The sequence below is a fragment of the Varanus komodoensis genome, unplaced genomic scaffold (genome assembly GCF_004798865.1).
Source record: "Varanus komodoensis strain SLA01 unplaced genomic scaffold, ASM479886v1 scaffold31, whole genome shotgun sequence".
NCBI classification, from domain to species: Eukaryota; Metazoa; Chordata; class Lepidosauria; order Squamata; family Varanidae; genus Varanus; species Varanus komodoensis.
In genome coordinates this window covers 8,565,146-8,590,261 of record NW_025335780.1, presented here as the reverse complement: position 1 = coordinate 8,590,261, position 25,116 = coordinate 8,565,146, and the positions used below count along the sequence as shown (strand labels likewise).

General features: G+C 42.2%; 1 protein-coding gene across 3 annotated transcripts; it reads left to right on the top strand.

The window, feature by feature from the left end:
- Nucleotides 1–604: 604 nt before the first annotated feature.
- RAP2A (RAP2A, member of RAS oncogene family) lies at nt 605–23,502 on the top strand. 3 transcript variants are annotated; one of them, XM_044437806.1, is made up of 3 exons: nt 605–918; nt 19,412–19,691; nt 20,239–23,502. In XM_044437806.1, the coding sequence occupies exons 1-2, from the start codon at nt 605–607 to the stop codon at nt 19,647–19,649; spliced, it is 552 nt and encodes a 183-aa protein (XP_044293741.1). In that variant the 3' UTR covers nt 19,650–19,691; nt 20,239–23,502. The 3 variants fall into 3 exon arrangements, with proteins under 3 accessions (XP_044293741.1, XP_044293742.1, XP_044293740.1); XM_044437807.1 differs by having other exon boundaries at nt 19,412–19,696; XM_044437805.1 differs by having other exon boundaries at nt 19,412–23,502.
- Nucleotides 23,503–25,116: the final 1,614 nt, after the last annotated feature.

Here is a 25,116-nt window from a genome sequence, read left to right as displayed (position 1 = left end):
GGCGGGGGGCGTGAAGTGGGAGGCAAGGCGGGTCCCTTATTTCCTAGGCTACAGTGGGAAGGCAGCGGAGCGGTCACGTGGGGACAGGGCGGAGGAGGTGGGGAGAGGGGAGGAGAGAGGACGCGAACGAGAGAGAGAAAAGAAAAGAAAGGAAGGCCGGTAGAATGTGTGTCATTCAGTTGCTCCGGTTGCAGCGATTGGTGGAGGCGCGTTCGTCCCGGCCACGTGACAGGGCACCCAGGCGCTGTCCGGTTGGTGGTTCCCTTGGTTACGAAGAATGAGGGGGCGGGGTATTCGCTCCGCCCGGCCGCGACGGCAGCGGCAGCAGTAGCGCCGCCGCCGCCGCCGCATTCGCAGCGGCCCGTGGAGGCGGCCCGGCTTCCGGCAGCGTCGCCCGGGGGCCGGTGTGGCTGCGCGGGAGCGGCCCGCCCTCGCCTCGCGTCTTCTCCCTCCTCCTCCCGTGCGGAGCCATGGCGGCGCCGGAGGACGCGGTGGCGGCGGCTGCGGCCGCAGGGGGGTGACCGCCCGAGGAGGAGGCGGCGGCGGCTGTGGCGGTCGGCGAGCGGCGGCGGCGGGTCGGAGGGAGGCTGGCCGCGGGAAGAGGATGCGCGAGTACAAGGTGGTGGTGCTGGGCTCGGGCGGGGTGGGGAAGTCGGCGCTCACCGTGCAGTTCGTCACCGGCACCTTCATCGAGAAGTACGACCCCACCATCGAGGACTTCTACCGCAAGGAGATCGAGGTGGACGCCTCCCCGTCGGTGCTGGAGATCCTGGACACGGCCGGCACCGAGCAGTTCGCCTCCATGCGGGACCTCTACATCAAGAACGGGCAGGGCTTCATCCTGGTCTACAGCCTGGTCAACCAGCAGAGCTTCCAGGACATCCGCCCCATGCGCGACCAGATCATCCGCGTCAAGAGGTGATGGGGGCGGCGGCGGCGGCGCGGTTTCGTCCTCGAGGACGCGATTCCTCCTCCCGCCCACTCACATCCCGGTTCCCCGTGCCTTGCTTGCTCGGCGACCGGCTACATCGCCGTGGCCTGCTGCCCAGGAGTCCTCCCCTGGTCTCCTCTGCAAGGCGCAGCACGCCCATGCCCTGCCCTTCCTGGGAGGCATTGCCTTACAGAACCCCCTCCATCTCCTTCCCCTGTGCCGTTGCCCTGTGCAAGGCTAGTCCTGTTCTTCCTCCATATGGTTCCTCTGCAGATCCAAACCTGCCTGGCATATGATTCCCTGAGACGAGCCCCACTGACGCGGCAGCCTACTGACTCATGTCCACTTTGATCCACTCCCTGCCTGCAGGTAGCCCTGTCTAAATACTGCGGGGAGACTCCTCTCCCTCTTACACCAGGATCTGCATCTTATAGCCCTGATTGCCTAATCCATTGTTGTGTTGCCAGGATGCATTTCCATGTCCAGATTGTGCCCTGCACTGGATGCTTCCCTAGAATTTGAGGACAAATCTTGCCGTTCCGATTCACGCACATCATATGTTTCTTCACCCACCCAGGGCCTTCCATTCAGATTTATCTGTCCTCTGTGCCCTTGCCAATCTTTAATTCTGTTCCCACGCACAGAGGTTCCAGTTCTCATCCCATCCACTTCCGGTGCTCTGCGTTGCATCCCCAGCAGCCTGCAGAACTTCTCCAACTCTTGACACTCTCCCCACCCCCATGCCATATTTATCTGCACTTTTCTGCATGTAGTTTCTCAGCACTTGGAATCCATGTTGGTTCCCCAGCATTTGATATACTTTTCCCTGTTCCACATTTCTGTGTATGTTATCTGTAACATTTTAGATGGCAACACTGCTCCTGTTGCCTTACATTGCATATGTTTCTACTTCCGTGGAACAGTCTAGTGCCTGTATTGCCATCTCAGCTACACAGCCCAAAATGCCTATTGGATCATTGGTCTTGAATCCTCACATGATACCTGTAAGAGCAGCTTGGCATTATCTAAAAACAATAGAACAGTCAGTACCATCCAATAATAAACATGGTTTCCACTCTCATTTTGGAAACAGTGGTCCCTTGGGGCTGAGAATTAAGTATTTCCTTGATTTTTTTTCTCCTTTGAACTGAGTTGTTTATTTCCCCTGCTACGTGTATTATTTATTTATTTGTTAATTGATTTCTGTCCTACCTTTCCAGCAAGTGTTGCCCAAGGTGGTGCTTGATAATAATAAGAGCAAGATTATAGCAAATACTTAAATTAACACATTCATAAAACAAATAAATTAAAAGCACAGTTAAGAACAAAACAATAAGAGAAATCAGCAGCATTCAACAGAACTCCCTTCAGCAGTATTTGTCAAAGGCCTGCCTGGATGAAAATGCCTTTCCCTGCATTTTTGTCAAAGAACAGAGCAGGCCAACCTGGCCTGCCCTCAGCAGGGAGTTCCAGAACCTGGGCATAGTCACTAGGCAGGCCCTCTCTCATCCCCAGGAAACTTGCCTCTGATTGTGATTGAACTGAAAGCAGCTTTCAGTGAAGATCTTACAATCTGGGCAGGCTAATATGATATAATGCAGCCTTTTAGTTAGCCTGTGCCCAAGTAATATAGAGACATAACCAACACTTTAATAAAATGGCATTAGAACCTACTTGTTATGTAGAAATGGCTATGGTCTCACCGACTTGCTAGCATGCAGTCTCTAAAATATAGGGGTTGAAAGGTTTTCCATATCCCTGCATTAGAGTAAAGCTTTGATACTTCCCCCTTTTACTGAACTTACTTAATTACTACTACTTGAAAGATAATTCAAGCAACTGCACCATTTCAGTAATAATTCTAATTAAGACACCAAGAAAGGATAAATTAGAATTGAGGTGCTGGTCAGTATCACTTTCTGTATTCATCTGTAGGTGAATAAAATCTATTTTAAAATTAGTCCTAAAATGTTAGGGGTGAACAGTCTGACTTCATGAATTGTGGTAGAATCTTTTCATGTATAAAAACCCATTTTTATGCTGTTGTGTAAAAGCATGCCCAGAATGGTTTTCACCAAGTGTCTTCTATAAACAGGGAAAGTTGCATGGGAACAGCAATAACACAAAGTGTGAAAGGTAATAACCAAGTGCTGGGGAAACTTGGTATTTTTTTAAAATGGATGGATCCTATAGTTTACAAAAGGCTAGTGGCATAGAAACACTTTTAAAAGAGTTTCTAAAACAAAGATGGCACCTGGTGGGCCTTTTTGGAGAGCACATTCTATAGTGCACATCTAGAAAAGGTCTTGCTATCTTCAATTCTTACCTCACATGGAATCAGCTTTAAGGAGGTCCTCCCGAGAACTTGATGGGGGAAGCTGATACTCTAGTCAAGTCTAGAGAATGCCTTTCAGATTAGGGATACATTGAGTAAAACAACATGGATTGTTCCAGTGAAGAGTGCTACACACATGGGGAAGTCTGTGGCCCTTGCATTCCCTATTCAGGTTCACTGTTACTTCGAATTCAAGGGAGTGTATGATGAACTAGGCCCTGAGTTTGACTGCTGTCTGGACCTTTTCATAAGATTTTTTCCACTCCCTTAGCATTGTTGAAAAGGATCGGAACAGATGGGTAAATAACCACTGCCTTTTCTGTAGAATGTCAGTGTAATTTTATTGGTACCAACTGGTTGTTCTAGGCAAGAAATCTAGCCTGCTTTAACTTGTGGCCTATTATAAGTATATTGTTTCCTAACTAAGATAATTATCTTTCATAGTAGAAATTTGGGAGATTTGGGTTGGTTCTGCAGCTTCAATAGTGGTTCTGTCTGTAGAATTCATTAATTGCCCTTAGTGTTGTGGTATCTGATTCTTAAGGGAAATTGTACATGAGCAAAATTTACCTATTACTGATTTTTTTTTTTGCTGTTAGTAGAAGTCAAATGATAGCTGTATTAATGGAAATATAGATATTTTTAAACCACCCAGTAATAATAGTTTGCATAGTCTTCATTTTATTAGGATGCTGCAGCTGTATGTCCAATATTATATTATGAGAAGCTGGTGGAATTTTATTAATGATCTTTTGTTTTATTAATGACCCATTACTTTTTTAACGACCCAGAAGTGAAATGCTCTTTCCCCTAAGGTTTTTGCCATCTAGGTCCACTTTTAGAAGATATGCAACTCATTTAGATGTTTTCTGTTATGAGGAGAAACAGTTCCTCGAAAAAGATGTTTGATCCCTGAATACTAGCAAAAAGAGGGAGGAACAAGTCGTTTGGCCAGGGCAGGGGGATATCTTCTCATTGGGGAAGTCTGGACAGGACTAGCAGCCAAATACTGACTCTGAGGCCAAAACTTTGCCTGGTTGCACTTAATCCAGAGATTTAAATGATGGTTGCTTTCTTATATCATGCATTTGTTGTTTCTCTTCTGGTCTGATAAGCACCAGCATCAAATTTCGTAGGTACCCAGAATTTCTCCCCAGTTGTCTCTGACCTACTAATGTGGCCACCATCTGGAAGCTGCAATGCTAATGTATGCCAGTATTTTTATTAATAAATGTCATAATAGTGTTCATGTATTTACATAGTAAATTTTAGTCCTGTAGTTAATTTTTCGTTGTGCATATTCCTCCCTTTTCTGAGAAATACTACTGGCTGTGGGATGAGTGGTTGATCTCCCATTAGGGAACTCTTGCCCATGTATTCTTTCTGTTAAAACTGTTATCTTCTTTGTCCATGATAAGTGGTTTCTTTCAGAAGTTAATTCTGCATTCCTGTCCTTATTACGTTTTCTTTCAGTATTTTCACAATTCTGTGATCATACAGAAACCTAACAAACCAAGTAGTGGTTAGTTCTCTTAACTTTTCTTTTTCTTATCATCCAGGAAGAGAACTTCAGCTAAGGGGTAGTATTTGTTGTTGTTGTTAGTCGCGAAGTCGTGTCCGACCTATCGCGACCCCATGGACAACATTCCTCTATGCCTTCCTGTCCTCCACCATCCCCCGGAGTCCACTCACACCAACTGCTTCAGTGACTCCATCCAGCCACCTCATCCTCTGCCGTCCTCTTCTTCTTTTGCCATCTATTGTTCCCAGCATTAGGCTGGGAGTCTTTCCTTCTCATTAGGTGGCCAAAGTATTTGAGTTTCATCTTCAGGATCTGGCCTTCTAAAGAGCAGTCAGGGTTGATCTCCTCTAGGACTGACCGGTTTGATTGCCTTGCGGTCCAAGGGACTCGCAGGAGTCTCCCCCAGCACCATAATTCAAAGGCCTCAATCTTTCGGCGCTCAGCCTTCCTTATGGTCCAGCTTTCACAGCCGTACATTGCAACTGGAAAAACCATAGCCTTGACTATACACACTTTTGTTGGCAGGGTGATGTCTCTGCTTTTTAGTATGCTGTCTAGATTTGCTATAGCTTTCCTCCCCAGGAGCGTCTTTTAATTTCTTGGCTGCAGTCCCTGTCAGCAGTGATCTTGGAGCCCAGGAAAATAAAATCTGTCACTACCTCCATTTCTTCCCCATCTATTTGCCAGGAAGTGAGAGGACCAGATGCCATATCTTAGTTTTCTTAATTTTGAGTTTCAAGCCAACTTTTGCGCTCTCCTTCTTCACCCACATCAAGAGGCTCTTTAGTTCCTCTTCAATTTCTGCCATTAGAGTGGTATCATCTGCATATCTGAGGTTGTTGATATTTCTCCCAGCAATCTTAATTCCAACTTGTGATTCATCTAGCCCCACCTTTCTCATGATGTGCTCTGCATTTAAGATAAATAGGCAGGGCGACAATATACAGCCTTGCCGAACTCCTTTCTCAATTTTGAACCAATCAGTGGTTCTGTGTCCAGTTCTCACTGTTGCTTCTTGACCTGCATATAGGTTTCTCAAGAGACAAATAAGATGGTCTGGTACTCCCATCTCTTTAAGAACTTGCCACTATTTGTTGTGATCCACACAATCAAAGGCTTTAGCATAGTCAGTGAAGCAGAAGTAGATGTTTTTCTGAAACTCCCTAGCTTTCTCCATGATCCAGTGTATGTTGGCAATTTGATCTCTAGTTCCTCTCCCTCTTCGAAATCCTGCCTGTACTTCTGGTAGTGCTCGGTCCACATACTGCTGGAGCCTAGCTTGTAGGATATTGAGCATCACTTTGCTAGCTTGTGAAATGAGTGCAATGGTGCGGTAGTTTGAACATTCTTTGGCACTGCCCTTCTTTGGGATCGGAATGTAAACTGACCTTTTCCAATCCTGTGGTCACTGTTGAACTTTCCAAATTTGCTGGCGTATTGAGTGTAGCACTTTTACTGCATCGTCTTTTAGGATTTTGAATAGCTCAGCTGGAATACTGTCACCTCCACTAACTTTGTTGTTGCTCAGACTTCCTAAGGCCCATTTGACTTCACATTCCAGGATGTCTGGCTCGAGGTCAGTGACCACCCCACCATGGTTATCAGGGATGTTAAGCTCTTTCTTGTATAGTTCCTCTGTGTAATCTTGCCATCTCTTCTTAATCTCTTCTGCCTCTGTTAGGTCCCTGCCATTTTGGTCCTTTATCATGCCCATCTTTGCATGAAACGTTCCCTTCATATCTCCAATTTTCTTGAAGAGATCTCTGGTCCTCCCTATTGTTTTCTATTCCTTTGCACTGTTCATTTAAGAAGGCATTCTTTTCTCTTCTAGCTATTTTCTAGAGTTCTGCATTCAATTGGGTGTATCTTTCTCTTTCTCCCTTGCCTTTCACTTCCCTTCTTTCCTCAGCTATTTGTAAAGCTTCCTCAGACAGCCATTTTGCTTTCTTGCATTTCTTTTTCTTTGGAATGGTTTTAGTTGCTACCTCTTGTACAATGTTGCAAACCTCCATCCAGAGTTCTTCAGGCACTCTGTCTATCAGATCTAATTCCTTAAATCTGTTTGTCACCTCTACTGAGTATTCATCAGGGATAGATTTAGGTCATACCTGAGCGGCCTAGTGCTTTTCCCTACTTTCTTCAATTTAAGCCTAAATTTTGCAACAGGAAGCTCATGATCTGAGCCACAGTCAGCTCCTGGTCTAGTTTTTACTGACTGTATAGAGCTTCTCCATCTTTGGCTGCAGAGCACATAGTCAATCTGATTTCTGTGTTGACCGTCTGGTGATGTCCATGTGTAGAGTCGTCTCTTGGGTTGTTGGAAAAGAGTGTTTGCTATGACCATCGTATTCTCTTGACAAAATTCTACCAGCCTGTGCCCTGCTTCATTTTGTACTCCAAGGCCAAACTTGCCTGTTATTCCGGTTATCTTTTGGCTTCCTACTTTAGCCTTCCAATCCCCCATGATGATAAGGACATCATTTTGGGGTATTAATTCTAGAAGGTGTTGTAGGCCTTAATAGAATCGGTCAACTTCAATGTCTTCAGCACCAGTCTTCAGCATAGACTTGGACTACTGTGATGTTGAATGGTTTGCCCTGGATTCAAACTGAGATCATTCTGTCATTTTGGAGATTGCATCCCAGTACTGCTTTTCCTACTCTTTTATTGACTATGAAGGCTACTCCATTTCTTCTGACAGATTCTTGCCCGCAGTAGTATACCTGAGGGTCATCTGAATTAAATTCACCCATTCCTGTCCATTTTAGTTCACTGATTCCTAAGATGTCGATGTTCAGTCTTGTCATCTCTTGTTTGACCACATCCAGCTTGCCCTGATTCATGGATCTTACATTCCAGGTTCCTATGGAGTATAGATCTTTACTGCATCAAACTCTCCTTTCACCACCAGATACATCTGCAACTGAGTGTCCTTTCGGCTTTGACCCAGTCACTTCCTTCTTTCTGGCGCTACTAGTACTAGCCCTCCACTCTTCCCCAGTAGCATATTGGACACCTTCCGACCTGAGGGGCTCATCTTCCGGCGTCATATCTTTTTGCCTTTTGGTACTGTCCATGGGGTTTTCATGGCAAGGGTACTGGAGTGGGTTGCCATTTCCTTCTCCAGTGGATCACGTTTTGTCAGAGCTCTCTGCTATGACCTGTCCGTCTTGGGTGGCCCTGCACGGCATAGCTCATAGCTTCATTGAGCTACTCAAGCCCCTTCGCCACGACAAGGCAGTGATCCATGAAGGGGAAGGGTTAGTATAGAAATTTTATAAATCAATATATTGGCATGTATCAGCATTAGTATAGATTAGCTTTCTCCAGATTGGTACCTTTCAGATCTGAGGCTGAGAAAGTTATAACTGCAGACCAGCACATCTAGGGAGCTCCAGTTTGGGGAAATCTGGCATAGATTTTATCAACATCAAAGTGCAAAGTATATGAAAAAAAATGGTAAAACCCAGATTGTTCTACAAATGGCTAACGGTATAGTTTCTCCAAGGCTTCTGTAATTAACTTCCCTCAATTTTGTATGTAATTTGCCAAAAGTCGAGGAGAGTGCCCTCTTTAAATAGCTATATTTTATATCAACACAATAAAAAGTGGGTAACAGATGAATCTTTCAGACAGAGTAACTTGTCCTGTAAGTGTATGTTTTTATTTTAAATTACCCCACTTTTCTCCTCCAGATAAGAGTCACTTAAACTGGCTTACAAATTTAGAAGCATTTAGAAGTGAGTGAGTTTGCACATGAGAACCCACTGTGTGAGCAAGTATGTGTTGCTTTCTGAGCAACTCATGGTGCACTGATAAATTACCAGGTGTACTGTGGGTTATGTGCCCCTGCCTTCCCTGTAGCCCTGCAGCCAGTATTTCAGGGCCCCGCATGCCAGAAGCTGTCCATTCTCCCCTTTTGTTGATTGGAACACCATTTTTATTGCCTTTATTTTGGCAGGCGCAGACCTTTGTCACCACCAGTGGCAGCATCTGCATTGATGTTTAGGCAGCACTTTGGAGCAGTCATCATTGTTCCCTACCCTTTTTGGAGTGGGGGTAGTGGTCACCTTTGCAGGTGTGCAGCTACAGCTGCCCAGAATGTGAGGCCTGGCCCTTCCTATGTCCTGGAAAGTATCTGCTGTCAGAATGCAGTAGACCACATTTATGGACCTTGAAATGGCTCAGGAAGTTCCATTTTTGGCCAAAAGAAGGTGGCATGTACATCTCCTTCCGGGGTGATCCTGACTCTTCTCAGCCCCCTCCACTTTTTTCTGTACTCCCCTCAGCCTCCAGGTACTGTGTAAGGGGAAATCCACATTCCACCCCTTTTCATGAGCACTTTCCCTTTGGCAGATGTTCTTTTCTATCTGTTTGTCTAGCAAATTTGAGCAGTCATTTTGGACAGGGAAATACGTACATTTTTCCTAACTGCACTTTTCCCATTCTGAAAAAGAAAAGGCTCAACATTGCTAGATCATGATTTCAAGATGACATTGGTGGAAATCTGACAATGTCATGTATTGCATGTCACAGCACAATCCAATAAGTATTTACTGGGTGGTTTCTTAGCCACCCTGCTGTGGCTGAGAAACCATTCCTTGGGAAGAGTACTGAGTTCAGACAACACACTAGCCCATCATAGTTTATAAGCTTACATAATGCACTATGAGTTATTGTGTTGTCTGAACTCAGAGAAATTTCCAACTTAGTTTTCTGGAAAGCAGTTCCCATCACCGCAAACACCCCTTGAAGTATATCAGTATATCACCTGTTGTAGGGCTTAAATAACCCTCTGTGGCTTAACATGTTGCCTGAACCTAGACCACATTCTAAGCCATAGTCAAGCCCGCAATTTAAGAGGCCCTTAACCAGAGCAGGAAAACAGCTGTGACAGCACTGGGCCGAGGAGGAGTGGCAGGAAGGGCACCCCGCAGCTTAGTAGCAGGTTGTCTTGCACTGGGCTTTTGAGTCCAGCATGAGGCGGCCCTTCCGTCCTGGCTCCCCACTGCGGCTGGCTGACCTGCACAGACCGCAGGTGGAAGGGGTTGCTCATGAGCACTTACAGCAGCACTGGGTGGGGAAGTGGGTGAGCCGAATGGCAGCTGCTGAATGAGTCACCAGGGATTCTGCAGGAGGATTGAGCAGGAAGAAAGAGGCGCGAGCTCACGGTCCTCCTCTGTGTCTAATTGCCTGCCAGGCCATGGGAATTTCACCTGTAGTGTAGAGGTAAAATTTCCAGGGAGGTTAATGTGTCATGGAACCCACTTACTAGTACTTAATGATTTCTGTTACATTCGCGTATTAACTCAGGGAATATGTCTTAGCTAATTCAGTGACTGACCCATTTTCAGCAGTCCTTTCAGGACGAGCTGTAACACCTTACTTTTTCCAGGAATCTATTAATAGAGTTGGATGTGGACTTAGTCATTTTCAGAGAAGATCCATTGAAATTGATGGCATTGAAATTATTCATGGCCAGGGTTAGGGTTAGGGTTAGGGTGGATAAAAATCAATTTATTTGCATTTTTAAAAAAATAAATAAATTGGATTTTTTAAATAAAATGCTTTTTGAGGAAAAACTTATCTAAAGATAGTTTTCTGTTTAAGAGACATTAAAGTCCAAAGGTTATTCATCATGAAATAAGGATTAGTTTTTAATTACGTAGCATGAGGCTGTATATTCATGCAGTGTTTAATGAATTCCATTAATCCGTTCATCATATCATGCTTTTCCAGAGGTTTCTGCAAGATTATTCGGCAATTTTTCTATCCATTTTTCTATTTTTATATTATCACAGATGCCTGGTTTACAGTTTTCACAACTAAATTTGTGTCTGCATAGATCACATGGTTCTTCACAGCAAAAATATTATAAAATAAACATACAGAGTTGAGAAAAAGACCTTAATCTGATTGTTTCTTTGCAAATCTAGGTACACAGCATAAACCCCATTACCTCTTAAGTACTAAGTTTCAGAAAATTCAAAGAATGGAAGAACATGGTTGGGAGTGGAATAGATCTGCACAAGAAGCTAATGTGAGGAAGGAGGGGCAAGCCGGAAAAATGAAAGTGCAGAATACTGCACAAGTCTTTGGATCTTTTTGTGCGTGCCCTGAGGTTTAGCATATAATTCAGATAATTTAGTCTGGACCCAATGCTACTTTTCAGTCTTCTTTTGTAAGGAAAAATGTTTGGTCCTGTCTTACAGCTTCACATTTTTCTGCATTGCATTTTTTTCAATTCCCCATCCATGGGAAATAGTTGACCAAAATATTCTAAATGTGCCAAATACTGAAAATGGAAATTTTATTCTAATTTGTTCAAATGCCTTTTAAATTTCTTCACATTATTATTATTAAGAGCAATCACTTCTGCACTTAGCTGGGATATAATTAAATTGTAGGCACATACAGGATTGCATGTTAAATGTTGTTGAATCCTTATGGGTTTAAACCATAGAAATAGTGCTAAGAAAGAAAAGGCGGAAAAAAACGAACCAGAATTGTGCTAGTAGTTGAGCGCAGGTTGATTAAAAGGAGGGCGGATTCTAACTTTTGAGAACTTGGCACAGGTATTAACTCAGTTTTGTGTGCAATTAAAACCTGCCTGTGGCCATTTCAGCTATGATTAAAAATAATATAACCATGTAAACTTTCAAGAGTTTAGATTGACTACAAAAGTACACATTATGAAATGTTGACATTCTTAAACCTTATTAATCTGAATGAGAATTAAAATAATTTATAACACTGGATTTTATAATGTTGTATGTGTGTAGGGATTTTCTCTAGGAAGCCTAACACTTATGTTTGTGGTTCATTGGCTGGTAATTTTGAACACTGTATTGCTTTTTGGCAAAGCAGATTAAAATCTTTATGATTGGGGAAGGTAGAATGTGGGAATATATTAGATTTTGTTTGTAAAGTCTTCTAGGGAATGGGTGCAGATGATGCAATTGTATTTTCTCCAGGAGCCACTGCAAGAGTGCCGTAAAGTGGGGACTTGCCCCTTTTTCATAGTGAAGTGAGAGGCTAACTTTAGCATGGCGGTACCTTCTAGATGGGTGTGTGCCGAACGGCTCATCGAGTTGGGTATGCTTTGAAATCTTAAAAGTATTTAGAAGTACTCAAAGGATCCGAAGCTGTTGAGAGTGTTATGCTTTTGTTTCTAACCCACATTAATTCTGTGATTATACAGGTAGGTTTAGAAATGCCCACTCAAATGCACTGATAGGCCAGAGTGGTGGGGTGAGACTGGGCACCTGGAAGACCTGGGTTCTAGTCCTCACTTGGCCTTGAAGTTCCCCAGGTCACTCACTCACAGCCTATCTTGCCTCACAGGCTTGGTGTTATGAGGATAAAATGGAGCTAGGTAATCCTCTTGAGTTCCCCACAAGGGGAAGAAGGCAGGATATACATGCAATGTACTAATAATAAAAGTAATAATAATAAGCAAAGTGTGGAGTGGAGATTTGCTGCACGGTATAGTCAGCTATGTGATCCAGAGAAATGTTTAAAGTGTGAAAACAGCTGATAAAAAACAGCAGTAATCCAAATAAGAGTAGAATGCTTCTCAGTAAATGCTCTGAGTAAAATCTTAACGAAAACTCCAGATGGAAGTTTCTAGGGATCACTACTGCAAAGGTCCTCTCCTTGCCATTTTCCTCAGCACTAGAAAATGACCTTAGATATAGGAACACAAGAAGCTTTCTTATACCAGGGCAGGCGATTCTCCTTTGCCCCAGTGCTGTCTGTTCCCATCTCGTCTGGATTATATGTCACCTGAATAAGCCAAGACGGTGCACAAACCTTTTGTCTACATCTTCCACCTTCACACCACCCCTTTCCTCCTCCTTTGCCATGGTGCAGTAAGCCTGGAAGTCTTCAATTAAGTGTGGTTTCCCAGTACCTTTTAACCAGGAAATGATGGTTATCAGGTTCGGAGCAGTCTGTGATCCTAAATCATGATTTGAGATCCTGGCCTGTTCTGATCCAGGTCTGGATTCAGATTTGGTTATGACTAACTTGCATCCCATTTAATTCAATAGATTCTTTCCCATCACCTGTTCCATGATCATTTTAGACAAATATCTTAATACCAAGTCACATTCATATAGGGTGGATATGCTGTGCTTTGATATTTACAAACACCCTTTTGTGGATTGGGAAAACCTTCCAGTATCAATGCAAAATAAAGATAAGCCTAGCAGTAATATATTTGGGAAAACCTGAAAAACAAGGACAACCAGTTGGAGGCATACAGGGCATATCCATGTATTTATTTCTATCTCTTGGCAAGTCTACCAAAAATGTACCCACAGTTTGTCTCATAAGGAAAACAGAAAAGTAAGTTGCATCTAGATGGCAGCTTAAGCTTTTGCTGATTTAGTTTTATAATGCCAAGTAGGAAAGTGACTAGGAAAGATAATTTGCATAGGAGAAATCAATTCCCAGGGGAATTCTGTGCTAAAGTTCCTATTTCTGGACTGCACCACCCATTCTGGGCCAGGTGATGGCTTCCATTTTGCTGTTGGAACAAAACAGGAATCATCATGGGAATATGTGCAATTCTCCTTGGCCTTCTAGTGCCTGAGACTGCAAACAATAAGCAGCATCTGCCAGAACTGTAAGAATGACTAAACATTGACCACTGTTGTTGCTTCTACAAAATGCATTGGAAGTTCTTTGATGTGAGCCAAGCAGCTCAGTGGCCATCTACTCATAAGAACCTACTATATGTAACTGTGCTTCAAAGGAGGGGAAAGTGGCTCCTTGTAATTTTCTGTTTCCTACATTCAGGATGTGATAGCTACAGTCCATAAGGGCTGCATGGCCCAAGTTGTTATCCAACAAATGTTCTCTACTCTTCTGAAGCAGTTTCCTGAATGCACTGAAAAAGTTGCTTAGCCATCCAACATGGTTGTTTGTAAAGCATTCTAGATTTCCATTGCGTCTTAATACCTGGTTTATCCCTGGAAAAGCTGAAGATACCCAGTTCAGTCAGTAATTCTTTCTGGATTACCCATAACTTGCTATAAAACTTCTCAACAGTGTCACGTTTTAAAAACAAATTCCAATTGCTTTTAAATCATGCGTGATGCTCAACCTCAAGAGTGGATACATTTGCTGCACTCGTGGGATAATATGCTAATAAGTGGATAAAACATGAAAGGTTACACAGCTTGATATATTTTTATATGAGATCTGTGTAAATTCATGTATTGTCTGGGTAATATGGATATACTTTTATTGTATTCCATTTTCTCCTGGCATATATATCTATACTTGTGGTTCCCAACCTTTTCTATGCCTTGCACTGCTAGAAAAGTTTGATTTATGTTCACACCCCCTGCAAAAGTAATATCACATTTGAAGATGAAGAAGTCAAATTTCTAATTTTTGAGCCACAAAATGAATCACATACAGTACTGTGGGTGAACAAATTGAACTAAAAAAATAAGTGTTTAACTCAGTGCATAAATTCAAATAAAAACTGAGCAATTAGAAAAAAATAAACAATAAAATCAATCCCAGCTGTGAACATAAAATTCAATGTCTTCTTTGTTCCTGGTTCTCCTGCACTATTTTGTCAAAACATGGAACTTTCTTGCTGATTGCGATTCACAAGTCTGCCTGTGGGTTCAGATTATTCCTATTCCTAGATTTTGTCTTGGTTGACAAAAGAGAATTGAATCCAAATGCAAACAAAACAATAATAAATGATTTTAATATTGGGATAATTTTTGGCAAAGAAGTTGGCGAGTCGCAATGCAGCCTTCCTTTTGGTTGCTCCCTCGATGATGTGAGCACAGCCGAATGGGAACCCCTGCTCTATGCACTACAAGTCTGTCCCTTGTGAAAAAGTGGTGGTTCGCCTGTTAAGAATTTGTATTTATTTATGTTTCTTTATTTCAAAATAAATGTCCATATTCTTGTAGAGAGAATTTGTTCTGGGTATCAAGCTTCTTTGAGAGGAAACTTGATACGTACTAGAAAGAGATTCCCACTCCATAAATCAAGATACATGAGAGGATGATTATGTAGTCAAATTTATTTTACTCCTATTTATTTATATTGTTATATTTACATCCTGCCTTTTTTCTTTCAAAGGAATTAAAGTGGCCTACATAATTATTCTCCTCCTCTCAATATTACCAATTATAAAGGAGAAGCAACAGGAACATGTGTGTTGTATTGATGGCCATGTGTGGAGGTCTGGAAGGATAGAATTGAATTGGACTTAACTTATTTTCTAAACAAAGCACATCCTGATTGGCATCATTACAAATTTGTATACAGGAGGATAATCCAAAACTTCATGCAGACCTTGTGTCTTCAGTAGTACAGTCATATGTAGAAGGGATCCAAAGGCTATCACATTCCCCACTTCTTCCTGATTTGAACCGAAGATAGTCTGTTATTTAGAAAAGAACATCCATCAGTTATCTGTCCTGTGGCTAGTCTTTTAAGTTCAGCACTATAACATGAAGACTAGTGGTTCTTTTGTAGTGCATATCTAATTGGAAGCCTTTAAATGTTTTCTCTTAACTGAACCTTACCTGGAATTATTAAATAGGCTTTGCACATACAGGTAATAAATACTGTGATTTAAAAGCATTCATTTAAATCATATGTTACTGTACAATGTTTAAGTATATGGGACAGGAGGCACCTATGAATGCATGAAAAGGAGAAAGCTGTGAATCTGTATGTGGCTTTCAAAACCATTCATAGAAATTGCAGTTCCCTTTGGTTTTCCACAAATAGCTTGGGGGGGTGTGGGGGGGTAGATTGAAAAAATGAAGCCCCAGTATTATATGTCACTGAGTGTTTTTGTTTTGTTTGTGCTCATTACTAGAGATGCAAGTTTTTCTTAGAATCTGCAGTTTCTTTCATGCAGTTCACCTCTCTTGTTAAAACATTTACTTCCATATTGAAGAGGTACTGATCACTCTTATTCCTAACTCTCTCAATGTAACTTTCAAAGAAAGCAAGTAGTGCTAAAAAGAGAAGCTTTATATTGTGGGTGCTTTCTATAAAAGTACTGTGTAGTAGAGGAGCTCCTGTTCGTGAGTTGAGTGGAATTTATTCATTTTGAACTGTATTTGGGCATAACACTAAGTTGTGTCTAAGTAAGCTCATGAACTTCCCGCTTTCCTCCCACAGGTTTGAGAGGAGTTTAGAATTTTGTGTTCCACGTTTGGTTACCCATGTTTTGTCATTTTTGCACTCATTGATAAAGTGTGGTCGATACTGGTAAATTTCAAATCAATACGACTTTCACACTTGGGTTATGGTGTAGGCTTGCTTAAAGTATCTGTGGGGAAGAAGGGAGGTAGCCCAATGTGGCTCTTTCACGTGATGCTGTGGCCAACCAATTTACGTTACTCCTGAAGGCAGGCATTTTTCTTCTCCAGCCTGCTCCACTTCCAACAGATGGATCATAGATAAGGTTGAGCTCTTCAGCATCTATTCTCAACTAAGCATTCTTTCATGTATTGAGGGAAAATGGCATCATATAGCAAAAATGTTCTTGTACGAAGATCGCAATCATCTGTTAAGTCTGTGCTTGGAGGCTTCCTTTATGAAATTAAGGAGGGGATTATGCCCAAAGAGGAATTGTAACTGCTAGCTTTGAAAAACGAGTAAGTGTTTTAAGTCAGAGTCTAATGTGCAAATGAAGCTAAAAACCCAAGCAGCTGTGTTTCAAGATTAGCAGGACTGTCTTCAAAATGCAGAGAAATGTGTGTGTGTGTGTGGGGGGGGGGAGTGTCCTAAATGAACAGTCCTCCTGCCACTGCATGTGCTAAGTCTGCAAAGCCTAACAAGTGTGAGCCTGTAAGGCTTAATCGCTCCTCATGTAGCATGTCTTCCAAAACCATCGCTCTTCCTCTGTATGTCCAGAAGGAATAGCAACATTCGTAGTGTCAACACGTAACCTCGGCATAGAACTGCTTAGCTAGAAGGAAACGCGTGCCATGGGTTCTTTTTGTCATGGCTCTATGACCCTCTGCATTGCAGCATAACATTACAATAAAAATATTTAATCCAGGGTGAATTTGGCTACGGATGTAAAATGCCTACACTGTGTACACTTGTTGAAATGTTGCAAGTACACCATGCACTGGGGACATTCCGGGCAGTTTATCTTACTTCTGGGTATGAGGCAGGGTGGGTGGCGTGAACACTTTCCACCTCCATCAGAATCACTGCTGAGACCTGTTGTGTGATAGCGCCTGCTATGGTGTGCTGCAGCAGGTGGGGACCTTCTCTGGTCTCCTCGAAGCTGGCAGCCCTCACTGCAATCACTTGGTCCATTGGCCGTGTTTTCAACCAGCTTTTCAACAGAGTTGAAACGTGGGCCTGTTAGGAAGAATCTGCTTCATTTTGCTAATAAATGCAAGGAAGAAACGTACATTCAGAGGCAGAAGGTTGACTCATTCTTTATCTAGATCTAGCAGGGTATGTTTGTTTACACTTACAGTTTGTATTGCTAAACACTACTGTGGCATTTCGTCACACTTCCTGTACCCCTTCCCCCTCCAAAAAAGAAAATGAGGGAACGGAGGGAACAGAGTACAAATGTTGCTTCCTTTGAGATACGGGGTTTATTCCGTGGCGTCCTAGAGTGGCTGAAACTTTCTTTAGGCTATCATGAGGTTTACAGCAACCATAATACATCGTTATGTGTTTCCTGTTTTATAGCACTCCTTAATAAAAACCCTTAGTTTGTTGAAGATCAATCAGTATTAGCTTAACCACTTCAAATTCAGTTGAAGGCATAACCAGCCTAAGTTGTCACACTGTTACATGAAACAGGAGAAGCAGCATGCCCCAAATTGCAAAGCTGATAGGAGAAGGGAAAACTCTTTTCCTCAGCTTATGTCGAGGCAGAATCCAGCTGGAGTTTCCGCCCTGAAGAAAATGGCCATAGTGGTCCAGATCAGCTTTCTGCAGTCTGCTGTTCTCTGGATATGTTGGCCACGTGGTATCTGAAGATAGTGAAGATGATAGTCCAACACATCTGCAGGTACCAGGTTAGGGAAGGATGTTCCGAAGGTTCCTCTAGGGACATGTAGGAAGGAGAGCTGCTATTTATGTGCACACATTGAACACCACCATTCTTTACCCTGAAACTTTGAAGTGTGTCATTATTATAGAGGTGTTGGCAGCAAATTCATTTACTCAGCTTTATGGAAGCTTTTATAATACATCAGAATCTTTTGAAAGCTGTTCAGCGTAGCAAAAATTAGAATTCTAAAGGACTAACAAGTGAATTTTCTATCCTTTAGTTGAGTTGTTCATCAGAATAATTTGAATGAGTCAGCCTTGTGGCTGTCGTCTTGTTTATCGTGTTGCTATGCATGATATTTAGGTAGAGGGCTGCAAGTACTACCTGCATATAAATTACTGTGATGTGTAGCCTGAGCTTTTAGTAGGACAAGGTAGTGCGTGAATGTTCGTGTATGTTCAGAGCTGCTAGAAACTGTTGAAGAGAACTTGGCAGAGAGCCGCTTGTCTGGGATCCAAAATTGTGCCTTGGTACTCCTGCCTCTCTTGTGTGATCTTTCTGACCATCTTCATTTACAGTGCAGTATATCGTGGTCTATGTTTTGCCTCTTGTTTTAACAAAAGGAAGAGAAATCATGGCTCTGTGACTTCTCCATTTGCCTTGCCGCTGTCCATACTGTGTCACAAATATTTTTGAGCTTGGGACCTCCACACAATCACAACAGAAGATTGGAGGCTCATTGCTCCACATTGCTGCCCCGCACGTTGGCTATGCATTGGAGAAGTGTCTGGAAAAGAGAAGCCTGCTGCATATTCTGGGTTACAAATCACAAAGAAAGCTTCTTCTTTACAAACATACCCCTATTTCAGCTCCAGGCTAGCAGGACAGTCTGTCTGTCTGTCTGTCTGTCTGTCCGTCTCTCTCTCTCCCTCTCTCCCTCTCTCCCCCCCTTCTTCCCGGCTCTCCTTCCCTCCCCAGAATTTCACCAATGTGAAGGATAGCACTTCAGAAGAGATACTGTAGAATCAAAATCTATTTTAATTGACTTCTTTTCCACTGAACAGCAAACCAGTATGTATGATTAATTGTGCCACAGCCTTGGACTCATATGCTTCCTTCCCCACGTGAGCTCAAATTCCTTCATTGACATTCTTGCTTTGCATGAAGATATTTGCCTCAAACCAGAATTGGAGGCCACAGAATCAGCACAGTTGCATAGTCTGGCTGCAGACGAGTTAATGTTTTCCTCGCAACATGTGCAGCTGCCAGCGTGCAGAGCAGGGCATCGAAAGCAGGGTGCTAGGGCAGCACCCTCCCGTTCAAATAGCAGGTGAGGAGAGAGGGGGCTGCTGGGCAGGCTGGCGTCATCCCCCATGTGTGAGTGGCGCGGTGGAAAAGCTCTTGCGCAGGCAGATCCTTCTCGTGCAGCCTCTTGAGCTACCCCACGCAGCCCCATGGCGCCACTCACCCATACGCATAAAAGTAGTAAACACATTGTAACAACGTTCCAATCTAAGGCTTTATATTGCTGCATTAGGAATTGGTTTTTCTAGAGATTGCAAAGAAACTTCATGGGTCTGTCTGTCTGTTTTTGGAATTCAATTGCAGGTATGAAAAGGTGCCTGTAATCTTGGTTGGAAATAAAGTGGATCTGGAGAGTGAGAGAGAAGTTTCATCAAGTGAAGGCAGAGCCCTGGCTGAAGAATGGGGTTGTCCTTTTATGGAGACTTCTGCAAAAAGTAAAACAATGGTGGATGAGCTCTTTGCAGAGATTGTCAGACAGATGAACTATGCCTCTCAGCCAGATAAGGATGATCCATGCTGTTCTGCATGTAACATTCAATAGCATTCCAAATGATGGAACTGGACCTAATTCGCTGTATTTTTGGTAAGGTAATACAACTGACTGCTTTGCTTTGTGATTTAAAGTTGGGTTTCTTGAAATAAATCCAGAGTGGAGTAGCATTGTTAACTCCCAGAATCGGAAAAGAATTGGGATGAGTTTTTGCAGTTCCCGTAACTGCAGAATTGGGGAGCCGTTCACATCTACAGTTCACTCAACCTGCAGCACATCTCCTATACCTTCAATTCTGTGGCATAGCTGACAGATTTACAGGGTGAGCACAAACAGTGTATGTTGGCTTTGTCAGACAACAACCACAGCTTTAAGTTAAGAGTTGTTGATGATGGTGAGAAGGAGAGCACCAGCAAAGACCCTTTGCACTCTGCATATTCTCTACTGATAAGTAACTGTTAGCAAAGTTTGTGTGTCTGCATATTGAATTTCAGGACTTGTCACTTGTGGCCAAGTTTACTCAGTCAAATATGCTAACTTCATCTTTGACTCAAGTGTTAGTAGGATTATCAGCAAATTGATGTAGTTCTGTTTTTTCCTTTAAATTTGATTGTCTTCTATAATCCCATCATGCGAAAAGGAAAATATTCCATCAGTACACGAAGGTAAAGTGAGGAGCCCTGAAAAAATCCAACGGCTTGTGAAGAGGACTGTGGGACATTGGGATGTGTTAATATTCTGCTTCGCTGCTCAGAAATGGTCAATCGCTTCCGATGTTGTTCAGTCAAGAAGCCAAACAAACCCTCTGTTTGCAAAGCAGGAAGTGTGTTCATCTCTTCACTGAACCAGGAAGAAGCAACTGTGATGGGGTAAAAAAATCGCTTAGCCTTACTAATGAGGAAAAATTTTAGCACATTAACAAGTACCACCTTGTAAGGAAAATGAAGCCATGTTGTATCCAGATGTTCCTTTTTGCAGAAACCTTTTGGGGACTGTACGCGCATCCTGCATTTTTAAGTTTAAGGATACCAGTTTATTTCTTGCCTTTAAGGGCTATGTCTTTGATGTGATATCCCGACTAACCTATGGAATTCAAATTTGCCATTTTATAGCTTTAATGTTGGCAATTTGGTTAATTGAATTAACAGTGTGAAGTTACTTTGGCTCAGAAGTTGAATACCGATTATTGTAATTCCATATGTGAGCAAGAAAAGGGTTCTTGTCTTCAATTGCCTAACATGCTAGTCAGGTGCTGCCATACAGTGATCCTGTCGCCCTGGTAATTGCCGTGACAAATAGTGAGTGAAAACATTGTTTTGAAATGGTGCTCATCCTCTGATCTTAATTTTCATAGCAGTGAAATACTTATAATTTGCATGACTTAACAGCACCAGTTATATTTATTCTGATGTCTTACAATCAAGGAAGTTTCCAATCAGAATGTCTGAGGTTGAAATGCTGGAGTGATTATATTGAGCTGGACCTTGATGGAAAAAATTTGGCCTTTAAAATGCAATATCACTGAGCCTGTGGTCTAAATACCACCCCACCGTTTGGTTTCTCAGTCTTGTGAAGTAGTTCTGTAGTTTCTTGTGTAGATGAGTGGAGAGAGTGTGTGTGTCGTGCGTGTGTGTGTGTTGGTGGGTGGGTGTGGAACTTTTTACAAATGCTGTAATGAACTTGAGTTCTGAGATGTTTGCCTCCATAAGCAGAAAAACAACCTGCAATCTAACGCATGTCTAAAGAAACTGAATTCTAAAGCATTTTTTAAAAAAACTTTGACAACACTCAGCCACTTTATTTCTTACACGGTGGAACACTTTTGATTTAGTTCACTTTCTAATGACTTAACAGTAATGATGGTTGATTATAGGCCACTATTGCCTTAGTCCTTGCTTGATTTTTTTCCATAATCAAGAAAGCAAAGAGTGTAATGCTAGACATTGGGTCCTACTCGAGAAATCTTGTCCCTTCCCAAGCAGCTTGCACAGCTGAGGAAGTTGTGGCACCTTAGTGAATCCCACATGGACAACCTGCGTGTATTAAGCGGGGGGAAGGCCATCAAGAGCTCACAGTCCCTAAAATATTTTAGAAAGAATGTTATATGGCTCTAGCTTTGTTGCTTTAGAAAATGTTCAGCTCTGTCTTTCAAGAAAAATGAGACGAACAGGTATAAATTTTGCTTGCATATTATGCAGATTTACTCTAGGAATGGTTCCTGTCCTGCATATCAAGTTGTTTACAAAGTCATAACAAGGACATGAGCAAGATCTATGGCAGGCATAAAAATGGCATTTCTTATAAAAGCGGGCATGATTTTGAAGTAGAAGTCCTTGCATCACACAGTCATTTTGAAGAGAACAGTAATTCAGAGTACTTCCTCGATAATGTTTGTTGCTGTTTTGGAGATGAAGCTTTGTGCAGTCTTGCAAAAGTGTAATAATTTTACACATGATCTGTAATTCTAAGAAGGCAGTTTGTCTGCTGCATGGATTCTGCTTACACGGCTATAGGTGGAACAGCAAAAAGATTTATTTAACTAAAATGCTGTAAATCAACAAGAAAGATTTTGAAATATACACTTAGTCGCATTAATATGGCGTTTCCCCACACTCACACGCACCATGTTATACGTTTAGGCCGGCCGAACAAGTGGCAGGTACAATGGGTGTCTAGCGCCCCCAGTTGTCTAGTGCCAATTCAAAAGGTGCCAGTACTCCTGTATCGATTCCTTCTTCCCTTCTTCATGACCAGTGGTGCTGATTGGCTTTCCGTCTTCTGGCCATTGCTCTCTTGCATTGATATTTTTCCCCACTGACTGACACAGAAGATGGACTTAAATAAACTAGGCAGTTTCTGACAGTCAGCTCCCCCTAATTCCGGCCACCCAGGCTGTGTGCAACTGGGAATATGGCGCTTTTCAGGTATAAACCCTGCAACTTTCACAAATGGGCCACAGGGCCACTCCTCCTTCATTCATCAAGGCATAGGAGTGGCGCACTGGCACGCGTGACCCCCATGGTACATTTCCGGAGTTGCTTGTCAAGGACGACTGCTTATTTTTGTATCCTGATCAGGTTCCAACAATAGTAAATTTGTTTGGGTATAACATGCCTTAAAATATTATCATTTAATCCAAAGACCCACTCTTCTTTAGCTATTATTGTAGAGCTTTGTATTTTTCTGCAGCTGGCATTTTTTTTAAGTTTATATTGTCGTGAAATGTTGCAACTTCTTTTGAAAATGTGTTAATTCCCCTTTTCGCCTTTTACAAAACTGAATCAAACCAGCATCAGTTCTAAAAGTTTAAAATAAGCTGCCGCCACCAACCCAGCTCATATATGTATTGGTAGTAGTTTTCCAGGACTTTCTTTTCTGGTAGAACTGATAATAGTTTAGCGCTTTTAACTACACTCCCAAATCCAAAATTAGGGTTGATTTCTGTGGGCAAACTTACCAGTATTTTCTATATGACACCTGCTGCCTAAAGATGTTGCTCATTTGGGGTGAGGGGATGCATGGTTTGTTACCAGTGTGCTCACAAAGCACCATTGGGAGTGTAATTTCGGAACAAAGCAAATTTGGCAACTGTAGGGATTTAACGTCCATTATTCCTCTGTCAGTTCTCGATCAGGGTTCCAAGAAGGGATTGCAGTGTGTTTTTGAAAAGTAGGTTTAACCATTGACGATTTGGGATTTCCTAGAGTTGAATAAAGATATTTAACAGTTGATTGTTGAGCTCTGTTGCAACTGATAACTGAAAAATGGAGTAAGTTTTTATAAGGTGTCAGTTGTTTAAATCAAAATGTTTCAAAGAAAATCAAAATGTACATAGAACTCAATGCAAACTCAGCAGTTGTATTTGGAGTTAAATTATTTTAACAAATAAATTTATTTAATGAAACGTCTGTTGTGTTTTCTTGTACTGCTCCCTTTTCCATCTTGCTGCCAGTGGCAGGCCTCGTTATTTGCTTGTTCAGAATCTGGTTGGCCCTTCCCAATTTGCCTGTCTGGAAAGAACACATTTGTCCTATATTTATTGGCAAGCCTATTTCAGTCATTCCTTCCGATTCAGTTAATAGGTAATATTTTTGTAAGGCACCCTGTTTCCGAGAAATATAAAAGGGTGAACTGAAATATATAATAGTACAAAATGTAATGAAAGTTTCAGAGATCAATATCCATCCAACCCTGATTCAAAGCTAACTCAATGTATATCAGATCTACTATCCCCAGATGGTTACATTTTGGAGTTCGTATTGCTCAGCAAAACGACACACTTAGTTTAGACTTAATAGTCCAATTTCAGTAGTGGCCGTGCTCATGTTAACACAATTGTTCCAGCTTACTGACATTGATTAGCAGTTGCATTGTGGCCATGCCAGTACGGATAAAATACAGCATTGTGTGTGATAGCAAAGAGTATTGGATGTTTTTTGTTTCTAAGCCATGTGGGTCCTCAGGTGCCAAACACCAGTGGCTGGCACACTGTGAGAACTGTGCCTTCCATGGCTGGTGCTGCGCCGATCGACAAATACTGCTAATTATACACAGCCGTCAGCTGGTCTTGCTACTCATAACTGGCCCATTCATTCTATAGGCCAATTTCCACTGCAGTTTTGGCCAAAGTCCTTCTGGAGGCCTCTGCTAGCATTCCGCCCATTTAGCAATACATGTGTGTGTTTTGCTAATGAGAGTAACTATATAGGGTAATGTGGACTGAGTTCTCTTGTCTCCTTCTTCCACCCCCATGCCCCAATTTACATTTCTATAAAGTTCACACAATGCTGGCCTTTTAGAATGCTTGTCCAGTGTGAGTAACTGAAGAAGAACATTAAGGTACCACTTCGCTTAATACTGCAGTAAAGTACTGCTATTTTCTTTGCTGGAAAGTATAGGCAAACTGTTAAAACCAGATATCCCTGACTTCTTGATTTGTTAGTGGCACATTTTAAGACCACCTTTCAAAGCTCCCCAGTTTATCAACCGTTTGAGCCAGTGTTTCACTTACTACTTTCAAACGAGTGCATGTAATATGTGCAACGCACATCCCTGCAGGGAACTGTAAGTAGCACTTGCTGTCTTGGCCTTAACACGGTGGTGCTCTGAATTCTGGGCTGGATCCAGGGTTGGATCATTCTTGGAACAGATCAGTTCAAATGGATGTGACAACTTAGCCATTGATTTCAATGGGCTTACTGTATGATTTCTGCTCAGATCCACTTACTCTGGGTGTGGAATATGTTAAACCAAATAACTGGGATGACCATCATCTGGGATGGTGATTGCCCCAGATTACCAGTAAAAACGGGACGTGATGGGCACCATCATAAGCACAGATGGAATGAGTATTTTCCTAGGAGGTGTATCCTGCCAAATGTTCCATTATCAAATACAATGTCTGCTTTCTTCTCCTGAAGATCTTGGTTTATTCACATGGTAAATGTGTTCTTATTTAATGGATTGATTGAAAATCACCACCACCGATTGATTTTTTTTTTTTTTTTTAATTTAGCGA

Excerpts from the sequence above, each read along its gene's own strand:
- RAP2A (XM_044437806.1), top strand. The coding sequence starts at position 605 with ATGCGCGAGTACAAGGTGGTGGTGCTGGGCTCGGGCGGGGTGGGGAAG. Across the intron at positions 919-19,411 it reads CAGATCATCCGCGTCAAGAG|GTATGAAAAGGTGCCTGTAA; the intron begins GTGATGGGGGCG and ends ATTCAATTGCAG.